Raw genomic sequence first — 12,372 nt, 5'->3', positions numbered from 1 at the left:
CTTTAGTCATTTTTTAAATGGAGACATAAATATTCATTTATAGTTGCAAATGTATTACTCATAGATGCTTCTGTCTTTAAATGACAAAAATGAATTTTAGAGAGGCCACATAAAGCTATCCAGTTACATGTACCACATTGTAGAGGTTAAACATGGAAGATACTAACCCATTCACCTGTCAATTCCTTGAGGTCATATTGTACCTATCTTGCTCACCACTGTTTCCCTCAGACCTAGATTACACCAGTTTTCCATAAATACCCATTGACGAAGTGAATGCCAACTTGCAGGAATCACCCCCAATAAACAGATTAAGGGGTGAAAAGGCAGTTGAGTGCAGGGGAAAGAGCAGCAGCATTGATAGCATCACACAAAACTTAATTTTGATTATAACCCTGCTATTTGCTAATTCGGTGAGCTTGAACTGATAAGGTAATCTTAATACAATAATAAAAATGTACCAATACTTATAGGGTTACTGAGAGGAGTAAGTGTGATAATACAGGTAAAGTTTGTAATACATTGCCTGGATCATGGTGGGTACTTGCTTAATAGTAGATATTTTTTTGCAGTCTCTAAGAGCTATTCAAATAATGACTTAATAAGCTGAAAATGAAGATTAATACAGACAACAATTACTGTAAGTTAAATGTGTAATATGTGAGGTGATAGCTATGCTATGCAGTATACATTCATGCCTACTATATGCCAAGCACAATCTGTAATTTTTTAACATGAAATCAAGTGCATTAAATTATCACTGGATGAATTAACTGTTAACGTTACTCTTGCTTTTATGGAAGAGGAAACAGGGACACTGAAAAGTAAGAGGTGGAGGTGAACCTGGAATTCAGGCAGAGAAATACAAAAAATCAGAGAAGAGACGTGGCTAATCTTGGTTTCACTAACCTTGAGTGTGTGCATGCTAAGTCGCTTTACTAGTGTCTGACTGTATGACCCTGTGGACTGCAGCTTGCCAGGCTCCTCTGTCCATGGGATTCTCCAGGCAAGAATACTAGAGTGGGTTGCCTTGCCCTCTTCCAGGGGATCTTCCTGAACCAGGGATTGAACCTGTTTCTAACCTGCATTGGCAGGAGGGTTCTTTTACCACTGCTGCTACTGCTAAGTCACTTCAGCTGTGTCCGAATCTGTGTGACCCCCATGGACCGCAGCCTACCAATCTCCTCCATCCATGGAATTTTCCAGGCAAGAGTACTGGAGTGGGGTGCTATTGCCTTCTCCTAGTAGGTTCTTAATCCAGGCTATAATCCCATTATGTTTCCCAATACCATTGTCAAGTTTTTATACATTAGAATCATCTGAAAACTTCTTAAAACAGTTATAACTCTGGTACCACTTAATTTTTGATTCAGTAGATTCAGTGGGTGGGCCCCCCCAAACATACATTTCTAACTAGTTCCCAAATAGTGAGGCTGCTAGTCTGGAGACCACATGTTGAGAACCCTGGCCCTAATTCATTCACTTGTTTAGACTATTTCACAGTTTCTCTGTTCTCTCCTCAACTGATGAATCTGATTCTTATTTTCAGTAATAAAATAATAGAAATCAAAACAGAACTTCTGTATATTCTCATTATATCTGTGATGTGGTATCTAAATTTGTACTTTTATTTTCTGTCTTCTTTTCTGTTACTGGTGCAATAAATCCCATCCTTCTTGCTTATAAAAGGTTCCCTCTAATGTTATCTCCCATATCTACAAAACAACCATAACAAAACAAAAAACTCTTGGGATCTCATAACTCCCTCTACCTCTTCATTACTATTCCCCTTCATTTAGAAACTCTTTGGAAGGATTGTTTATACTCATTGTCTCCAGTATCTCTTTGGTATTTGCTGTGAAAGTGCTGCACTCAATATGCCAGCATATTTGGAAAACTCAGCAGTGGCCACAGGACTGGAAAAGGTCAGTTTTCATTCCAATCCCAAAGAAAAGCAATGCCAAAGAATTTCAAACTACCACATAATTGCACTCATATCACACACTAGCAAAGTAATGCTCAAAATTCTCCAAGCCAGGCTTCAACAGTATGTGAACTGTGAACTTCCAAATGTTCAAGCTGGTTTTAGAAAAGGCAGAGGAACCAGAGATCAAATTGCCAACAACTGCTGGATCATCAAAAAGCAAGACAGTTCCAGAAAAAAAAATATTTCTGCTTTATTGACTATGCCAAAGTCTTTGACTATGTTGACTTTGTTGACTATCACAACAAACTGTGGAAAATTCTTCAAGAGATGGGAATACCAGACCACCTGACCTGCCTCCTGAGAAATCTGTATGCAGGTCAAGAAGCAACAGTTAGAACTGGACATGGAACAACAGACTGCTTCCAAATTGGGAAAGGAGTACATCAAGGCTATATATTGTCACCCTGCTTATTCAACTAATTGCAGAGTACATCATGAGAAATGCTGGGCTGGATGAAGCACAAGCTGAAATCAAGCTTTCCAGGAGAAATATCAATAACCTCAGATATGCAGATGACACCACCTTTATGGCAGAAAGCAAAGAAGAACTAAAGAGCCTCTTGATGAAAGTGAAGAAGGAGAGCAAAAAAGTTGGCTTAAAACTCAACATTCAGAAAACGAAGATCATGGCATCCAGTCCCATCAGTTCATGGCAAATAGATGGGGAAACAATGGAAACAGTGACAGAATTTATTTTCTTGGGCTCCAAAATTACTGCAGATGGTAACTGCAGCCATGAAATTAAAAGATGCTTGCTCCTTGGAAGAAAAGCTATGACCAATCTAGACAGCATATTAAAAAGCAGAGACATTACTTTTCCAACAAAGGTCCGTCTAGTCAAAGCTATGGTTTTTCCAGTGGTCATGTATGGATGTGAGAGCTGGACTATAAAGGGAGCTGAGCACCGAAGAATTGATGCTTTTGAACTGTGGTGTTGGAAAAGACACTATAGAGTCCCTTGAACTGCAAGGAGATCCAACCATCCATCCTAAAGGAAATCAGTCCTGAATATTCATTGGAAGAACTAATGCTGAAGCTGAAACTCCAATACTTTGGCCACCTGCTGTGAAGAACCGACTCACTGGAAAAGACTCTGATGCTGGGAAAGATTGAAGGTGGGAGGAGAAGGGGATGACAGAGAATAAGATGGCTGGATGGCATTACCAATGCGATGGACATGAGTTTGAGTAAGCTCTGGGAGTTGGTGATGGACAGGGAAGTTTTGTGTACTGCAGTCCATGGGTCCCAGAGTCGGACACGACTGAGCAACTGAACTGAACTGCTACCACCCTGATCCAACTCACTGTTATCTTTTGCTGTTTCTGCAGTAGCCTCCTAACTGGTCCCTCTCATTTAATCTGGTGTCAATGGAGCATCTAAAGTGATCCTTTTTAAATGAATCAGGTTGATTCATTCAACATATATCAAGCTGCATCTTCCCTGGTGGCTCAGTCTGTGAAGAATCTGCTTGCAAGGTGGGAGACCTGCGTTTGATCCCTGGGTCAGGAAGATCCCCTGGAAAAGGAAATGGCAACCCACTCCAGTATTCTTGCCTGGAGAATTCCATGGACAGAGGAGCCCAGTGGGCGGCAGTCCATGGGGTCACAAAGAGTCAGACACGACTGAGTGACACTTTCTTTTTTCACTTTATGTGCCAGGCACTGTACCAGGTCCTGGGGATACGGCAGTAAATAAGACAGAAAAGGGAGTTCCCTAGTGGCCTGGTGGTTAGGATTCCAGGCTTTCACCTGCATGACCTGGGTTCAATCCCTGGTCAGCAAAATGAGATCTTTCCAAAAAAGAAAAATGTAACATTGTAAATCAACTATACTTTTCAATTGTGTACTCAGTCACTCAGTTGTATCTGGTTCTCTGTGACTCTATGTGTGTGCTTGTGTGTGTGTCCGTTAAGTCAATTGAGTCATGTCCAACTTCGCAACTCTATGGACCATAGCCTGCCAGGCTCCTAAAGTGCTTCTGGGTACATAGTAGGTACTCAGTAAATACTTCCTAAATGAATGAATGAGGCAGATAAGCTGCTAGACTGGGAAAAGGAAGACCACTCTAGTGATATAGAAACAAGGAAGAGGTATTTTAAAGAGGGAAGAGTTCAGTGAGATCTTCATGGTCCATTAATTAGTAAGAAGTGGCTACTGAATCTGTCTGGAAACAATGGAACTGATGTAAGCACAGAACAGATCACGGGTTTATCAAGCTGCACTGTTGAACTTGGCAGCCTCTAACCCCAAGAACTGCAGCACGCCAGGCCTCCCTGTTCATCACCAGCTCCCTGAGTTCACTCAGACTCACATCCATAGTCAGTGATGCCATCCAGCCATCTCATCCTCTGACGTCCCCTTCTCCTCCTGCCCCCAATCCCTCCCAGCATCAGAGTCTTTTCCAATGAGTCAACTCTTCGCATGAGGTGGCCAAAGTACTGGAGTTTCAGCTTTAGCATCATTCCTTCCAAAGAAGTCCCAGGGCTGATCTCCTTCAGAGTGGACTGGTTGGATCTCCTTGCAGTCCAAGGGACTCTCAGGAGTCTTCTCCAACAGCACAGTTCAAAAGCATCAATTCTTCGGCACTCAGTGACTGAACTGAACTGAACTGAAGCCCTTAAAGTGTGGTTTGTGCAACTGAAGAACTGAACTCATTTAAGTTAAAAAACTGAAGCAGTTAGCTTTTGTTAAACACAACTATTGTTTTGGTAGGACTGCATTTTAACAATAGAAAATTTAGTATTCATATATTTATTCCTTAAAGTGAAAAGCAGGTTTTTTAAGAGAGAGACACAGCCCTTAGAAAAGTGTGAGCTATCTCAAAAGGCCAGAGGTGGCCCCAGGGGGTGGGGTCACCTAGGAAAGTGAGAGGTGTGCTGGGAGAAACTCATTCCAGAGTGTGAGCCATTTCAGAAGGTGCGAGCAGCCTAATATTTATATTAAGATGTTCTGTAACCATTAAAATACATACCAGATTTTGAATGTTTAGTTTGAAAAACAATATGAATGTAAAATCACATTAGTTTTCAATAATGGAAACAAATTGAAGTAATAATGTAGGCATATGGGTTAAATATATTAAAACTAATTTCAGTTTGTACCTTTCACATGGCTACTGGGTCAAGTACATATATGGATTGCATTGTATCTCTATTGAATAGCAGTGGTGTAAAGGAAATGGAAACTGTGTTCTGAATACTGACTTGAAGGATCTGGGTTAGAAATTAAACTGTAATATAGTAGGGGTAATAATAGCAAATAAAGGATTTTTAAAATTGTTTAATTATTAAAAGGTGGGAATTTGATAGCATGTTTGAAGAGCAGGAGGGAACTAACATTATTATGTGAAAACATCACTTAACCCTTGGAAGAAAAGTTATGACCAACCTAGATAGTATATTCAAAAGCAGAGACATTACTTTGCCAACTAAGGTCCGCCTAGTCAAGGCTATGGTTTTTCCTGTGCTCATGTATGGATGTGAAAGTTGGACTGTGAAGAAGGCTGAGCGCCGAAGAATTGATGCTTTTGAACTGTGGTGTTGGAGAAGACTCTTGAGAGTTCCTTGGACTGCAAGGAGATCCAACCAGTCCATTCTGAAGGAGATCAACCCTGGGATTTCTTTGGAAGGAATGATGCTAAAGCTGAAACTCCAGTACTTTGGCCACCTCATGTGAAGAGTTGACTCATTGGAAAAGACTCTGATGCTGGGAGGGATTGGGGGCAGGAGAAGGGGACGACCGAGGATGAGATGGCTGCATGGCATCACGGACTCGATGGACGTTGAGTCTGAGTGAACTCAGGGAGCTGGTGATGAACAGGGAGGCCTGGCGTGCTGCCATTCATGGGGTCGCAAAGAGTTGGACACGACTGAGCGACTGAACTGAACTGAAAGGGAAGACCTTAGGAAACAAGTTACCTTCAAAGGGAAAGAATACCATAGAATAAATTATTGAGTGTTTGAGATAAAGGGAAAAGCTATTCCTTCCTACTTCACGCCCAGGAGACCATCTAGTTGGGAGAAACTGTAGCAGTATTTGAGGTTCTGCTAAATTCCAAATTCTAAAAAAAATCTATAAAACTTAAATCAGTATGAGCTCAAACTGGGAGCTTGCCACTGTGATTTAGAAGCAATCTTAGAAGTCAGTTACTGCTTGGCCATTGGGAAGGGAAAAAAATTAACAAAAAAGTCCAGTGTTGCATCACTGAAACATCTTAGCATAGTTACACAGAAGTATATGTCCTCAAAGGGACATAACTTGCATATATTGTATTAGAAACTCTATACATTCTGAATGTATAGTCAATTAGTTTATTTTTGCACTTAGGTGCCACACACCATATTGAGAGACTGATAAATCTAAGCAACGTTAGAACCTATAAAGTGGAGCTGGTACCCAGAGAGCAGGGCTGGAACACTGGATACTCATGAGATGGTCCAGGAACCTTCTTTGCCTTCCCCCAGTGCCAATCCTGTCAGGTGATGTTAATCGCTTATTTATGGTATTTTACTTTCTGGTTGTATCTCAAGCAGTTTAAGTATTAGCACCTTGATACTTAGTAGGGTCTAAGAGTTGAAATTCATTCATAATGCACTTGTTTCAATTCTAAGTTTATGCATGACTTTTTCAAGGCCTTTCCAGATGCCATGAATTTAGGTTAGGCGTCTCGTGTTTTTCCATTGCATTTCATTGCCTTATTATAGAGGCCATAATTTATAGGTTAAAAGTCAAGACAGACCTTTTGAATTGTGAGATACTTAAAGGCAGAATTGTGCTGTGCTTAGTTGCTTGGTCCTGTCCTACTCTTTGTGACCCCATGGATTGTAGCACACCAGGCTCCTCTGTCTATGGGGATTCTCCAGGCAAGAATGCTGGAATGGGTTGCCATGCCCTCTTCCAGATATTCCCAACCCAGGGATTGAACCCAGGTCTCCCACATTGCAGGCGGATTCTTTACCAACTGAGCCACCAGGGAGGCCCAAAAGGGTTATTTTGAGCACATTTTCCTTATCTATAAAAAGGTAATAATGATAACACCTAAATTTAGTTGTTTAAATTCTGCATAGTAGGGCTTCTCTGGTGATTCAGCAGTAAAGAATGTGTCTTCAGTGTAGGAGATGCAGGTTTGACCCCTGGGTCAGGAAGATCCCCTTGCAGAAGGAAATGGCAACCTGTTACAGTATTGTCTAGGAAATCCCATGCACAGAGGAGCCTGGTGGGCTATAGTCCATGGGGTCACAAGCGAGTTGGACACGACTGAGTGAGTAAACAACCAACTGCACAGTAACTATTTGGCACAAAATAAGTACTTAATATTTAGTAAAAGATTGAGTTCTGCTTTAATAAACATACTGGATAGCATGCCTCAGGCTAACGTCCAGTTCAGAAACTAAGTAGAAATATTTGGCCATTGCTATTCCCATGTTTTCCAACTTTTCAGTGGTGCAAGACTACAGTGAATGTGGTTCCTAAAGTTCCTTTCATATACCCTTCATAGAAAAAGGAATGGCCATGAGAGCTTCCTGTCAAAGTTCACCACGAAAAAGGAATTAACACTGGCTATCTTGAGAAGTCCAAAAATCCTGGAAAAGAATTTTCTGACTGGCCTCCCTTAAAAGTCAGATGTTCATCTCAAAATGTGAGTGAGGTGTCTTTTTTGGGATAATCAGCTATGGCCAGGGGAGCAAGGCCTGTAAAAATATGGCAGCTTCCATTCAAACCACCGGACTGGGAAAAAGGAAGTATCTCCTTGAAAAGAAAATACTTTATCTACAACAGGGAAGTGCTGTAATGACACTCTTCAAATAAAATATTTTTTCCTAAGAGGACAAGAGATGAATTTTATCCCTACAAACACATTTTTCATTATATAGCCCAATCTCATGACATTCCAAGGGACATCTTAACAAAGCCTTAGTTAAACGATATACTTTAGTGTCTATGACATGCCCACCACTGTACCAAACGTTACTGAATTTTTTCCAAATGTTACCTTAAATAAACCACCACCTGAGGTTTCATCAATTTTTGATGAAAGGTTAGCTGTTGACATGGCTGAAAAGAACATTTAAGAGGGAAAATGGTGTCAGAGACTCAAAGTAGTCATAAAAAAGTCACACAAATGGTACAATTCTTTTACTGGGCTCAAACAAACATGGACAACTCTTTTTACTTTCTAAGATTTTGTTTGTTTCTATAGTAAACAAAATGTATTTCTAAAGTTTTACACATTTGATTGGAAAATGACAATACTTCAGTCAGTTTGGAAAGACAACCTTTAAAAGAAAAAGTGAATTTCCTTCTTGATGAAATGGACTAATAGAACTGTATTCCTCATCCACTTTATTTTTAAGCTATCAAATGTTCTCCTTCAAGCTGCTTTTTCTGTGTCTATTTATAGAGCCTCTTGGAAATGAATTAAAAGTCTTTGACTTCTTCATTCTGTTGAGAAACTCTTGAGAATACTGAGAAATCTCCAGATAACCAGCATGTTTTCTCCTAGGAACAAATTTCAAAGCCTCTTCCCAGCTACCAGTATTTTTCAGACATAACAAAATACGTATCATTTGATCTAAAGTGAGATTTTTGGTACCAGTGTCCCACTGCAGATATTTATCTAATGGAAGGCATTCTGTTGCCAGCTTCAGCCGTTTTGCTTTGGCTAGGGATGTGCCTGGCTGCATATTCTTATCAACGAAAGACCCCACTATATAAATTTTGTCATGCTTGAAAGTAGTCATAACATTGGGAGAATCTGCAGTTAAATATATAATACTATCTTTTGGAAATAAATCTACATGAGACTTTTCTGTTGCTGTTAAAAGCAATTTGTCCCATTTTTCTCCATAACGTTTAACTAACTCTTTATAGTAGGCACCACCTGTTTTAAGATTGCAGAAATAAATATGGAAAGGATCAACATTTCTTCTGTTACATCCTTCACTTTCTAAAAGTTGGGAAACAGCATTTTGCAATTCTTTTGGTTTCATATGGTCATCATAAGCCATGTCAAAAACCAAAGGCTGTCCAAACTGCATGGCCTGGGCACCTTTCCAGCCCATTGCAATGTCCATATTCCTGTCCCAAAGTCGTAGAAATAGAAAGTTTTGCTGTTTATCTTCCTTAATGGTTTCTGGTAGCTGATCTTTTTTAACTTCTTCTTTTTCTGCCTTTTTCACTTCTTTTTTTATTTGTCTGGCTTTTTTCATTTTTTCCTTAATATATAAGTATTTTAAATATTTTCTTTTTGATGACTTAGAAACACATTCCATAAGGGTTTTGAGCTCTTCTTCACTTAAGTGTTCTGGTACTTCTTTGCCAAGCAACCTCCACATCTCAACTAACTCCCTGGTAGCAGCTAGAGGATCTTCATCCTCGCTGCTTGTGACTGTTGAAACATCCTCTTCTTGCACACTAAATTTCATTGTAATTTTCCACCTATCCAACTCCAGCTCTTCAGGAGGTGGTGTATTCTCCTTATTAGGACAGGATGCAGCTGGTATTTTGGAAGACATGTATCTCTGCAGAATTGTTGAATATAAAACCCTTCTCTTCTTATGAAGGGTAAATGGCACTAAAACTCTGGCAAAAGGTCTTAAAAAGGTGACACTGACACTCATTTTGAGAACAAGTATGTAGAAAAGCCCTATAAAAAAAGAGAAAAATGTAATGAAAAGTTAAAGACTGTATAAATTTGAGATATCAAAATTCTGAAACACGAAGTGGAATCTTAGTCCAACTTATTTGTTGCACCATTAATTTTTCTTGATTCCTGTGGCCTACAGCCTGTGATCATTCATTAGGCAAAAAGCGGAGAAAACTCTTGGGTTCTTATTTGACACAGAATTTCACTCTTGTTTTAGGCAAAAGGATACCTTGAAGATCCTACTTAGATTTGTATCTGGGGACCCAGAAGATCAATGTTACCGAATAAGAAAGTTAGGTACTATATGGCTGAGATAGCACTATATTCTTCTCCATTTTCTACTAAGCCTAAATACAGACCCAAACAAAAGATCCTCAATAAGCAATATGTAAAGACAAAGGGCAGAAACATTACAGAAAATGGCAACTAGTAAAAACCATTTAGCAGCCGCTGTGCCAGTGCCCTCATGTTTTCAAGAGAGATTTTTTTTAAAGTTTTTTAAAAAACATTTATTTATTTGGCTGTACCAGGTCTTAGTTGCAGCATAAGGAATCTGGTTCCCTGATCAAGGATCAAACCTGGGACCCCTGCGTTAGGAGCGCCAAGTCTTAGCCACTGGAGGACCAAGAAGTCCCTAGAGAGATGATCTCATTTAAAAACAAAATAAAATCTCCCTTCTCCAATATAGACTTTACTCTGCAGGAAATATGTTATTGCCAAACAAAATATGCAGAATTAGGGCAAGTATGTATATATATATATATAAAAGCTCTACAATTTTATCCTATAGGTCTGGAAGTCCACAAAACAATGAAGATGCTTAAAGATGTCAAACTAATGCTTGACTTGAAGCAAAAAAAAAAAGGAATTCAATTTTTCACAAAATGCAACTAAAATACTTGAAAGATTCCTTCTTCCCTTGACTTTATTTACTGACACTGCATATTCCTACGCCTCTGACCTGTACACTGATGTTCAGCTCAATCCCCCACCCCCATCCGCAAACACACACAAGGTGGATATGCTTCTGAGTTGTGTCCTTAGTCCTTTTTTCAATCTAAATATTTTCTCTATGAACTCTTGATATACCTCCCTGAGTTGAATCACCATGTATGAGATGACACTTCAAATGCAACAAACTGAAATCTGTCTCCCTTTCCTTCCCAATCTGCTTTTCCTTCTGTTGTTTCAGGGAGGGACAATAATATCCATCCATTTCAGCAAATGCCAGAAACTGGGAGTCATTTCATTACTGTCCCCTCTCACACCTTCCATTCCTAATTTGAGTTATAATCATTTACTTTCTAAATACTTCCTGAATCCATTCATTTCAACTTCCTTAATTGTATCTCCTAGCTTCTAAATTTGCTCTCCCTCATCTCTAAACAATTTAGAGCTAGTGCAGATCTGATCAATACACTCATCCTCCTCAATATGTATTTTTAAACTCACTGTTGCCAGGTCAACTCTAAACTTAATATATGTGGCATATAATTTTTTTTTCCCACAAAATCACCTTTTGGTTATCTCTTTAGCTACATCTCTAGCTAGCTAATTTGTTACCTCAAGCGTTAGATCAACTATTCCTCCTACTGACTTCCCTCTTAGTTCAGCTGGTAAAGAGTCCGCCTGCAGTGAAGGAGTTCACCTGCAATGCAGGAGACCTGGGTTCCATTCCTGGGTTGGGAAGATCCCCTAGAGAAGGAAATGGTAACGCACTACAATATTTCTAGCCTGGGAAATCCCATGGACAGAGGAACCTGGTGGGCTACAGTCCATGGGGTCTCAAGAGTCAGGCACGATTTAGGAACTAAACCACCACCATGGTAATCAGGATAAGGGCTGTGTTTATATTTTGACACTGAACCCAATGCTTCACAGTATATAGCTCACATTTATCATTCAAGTATTTTTCGATTAAATACTCCAGGTCAATGCTTCTCTTATTTAAAACAAGTTCAGACAGCTTTTAAATAAGAAAACATTTTACTTTAGACTCTTCGAAATATTTAAGCGACAGTTCTCGGCCTCAATATGAAAGGTATGTATTTCCGAAAAAGTCTTGAGTTTTGTCTTTGTAACTGATAACTATTTTTAGGGTATCATAGAAATACCCGCCTCCCCCCAATTTAAACGATGAACAAGAATATCATTTTAGGCAACAACACCCTTTCGTTTCATGTATTGTACTTTGTTGATGTTGTTTAGTTGCCACCTCGTGTCTGATTCTTTTAGACCCCATGTACTGTAACTAACCCACCAGATTACTTTGTCCATGGGATTTCCCAGGCAAGAATAGTGGAGTGGGTTGCCACTTCTCAACTCATGGTTCTAACCGTGTCTCCGACATTGCCAAGCACATTCTTAGCTGCGCAGCCATTAAGGAAGCCCTCCCGGTATCGTTCTACTTACAGTTTATGAGTTACTCGGCTTCCTTTTATCTGTGGGCCTTCCTTGCGCACAGGCTCGAGTACCTTAGGCCTCTCAATTCCTCCCACCTCGCCACACACACTGGGAGACAAGAAAGCCGCCCATACCAGCAGTGCAGAGACAATAACTCCCGCGGGTGCAAATCGCAAGGAACCCAGGAGCACCCAAGATTCTACCGTGAACTTCTGCCAAGGGACGCGCGCCGTACGTGACTCAACAGCTTGCCTAGCACTCGGCACAGTTTCCGTCGTTGACTAAAGACTCGAAGCCGGAAATCCCGCCCTTTCCTCCAGGCGCTGCCATATGACGTC

General features: G+C 40.1%; 1 protein-coding gene across 3 annotated transcripts; it reads right to left on the bottom strand.

Annotated features, from left to right (window-relative positions):
• Positions 1-8,106: 8,106 nt before the first annotated feature.
• On the bottom strand, positions 8,107-12,317 carry TRMT10C (tRNA methyltransferase 10C, mitochondrial RNase P subunit). Of its 3 annotated transcripts, none has more exons than XM_004002887.5 (2): positions 12,044-12,317; positions 8,107-9,631 (listed from the first exon to the last, which is right to left on the bottom strand). In XM_004002887.5, the coding sequence occupies exon 2, from the start codon at positions 9,603-9,605 to the stop codon at positions 8,343-8,345; it is 1,263 nt and encodes a 420-aa protein (XP_004002936.2). In that variant the 5' UTR covers positions 9,606-9,631; positions 12,044-12,317; the 3' UTR covers positions 8,107-8,342. The 3 variants fall into 3 exon arrangements, with proteins under 3 accessions (XP_004002936.2, XP_004002937.2, XP_042088559.1); XM_004002888.5 differs by having other exon boundaries at positions 12,169-12,317; XM_042232625.1 differs by having other exon boundaries at positions 12,238-12,317.
• Between the last annotated feature and the right edge of the window lie 55 nt (positions 12,318-12,372).

This window comes from Ovis aries, chromosome 1 (genome assembly GCF_016772045.2).
Source record: "Ovis aries strain OAR_USU_Benz2616 breed Rambouillet chromosome 1, ARS-UI_Ramb_v3.0, whole genome shotgun sequence".
Lineage (NCBI taxonomy): Eukaryota > Metazoa > Chordata > Mammalia > Artiodactyla > Bovidae > Ovis > Ovis aries.
The sequence above is the reverse complement of the archived record's forward strand: the minus strand, read 5'-3'. Positions and strand labels throughout refer to the sequence as shown.

Excerpts from the sequence above, each read along its gene's own strand:
- TRMT10C (XM_004002887.5), bottom strand. The coding sequence starts at position 9,605 with ATGAGTGTCAGTGTCACCTTTTTAAGACCTTTTGCCAGAGTTTTAGTG.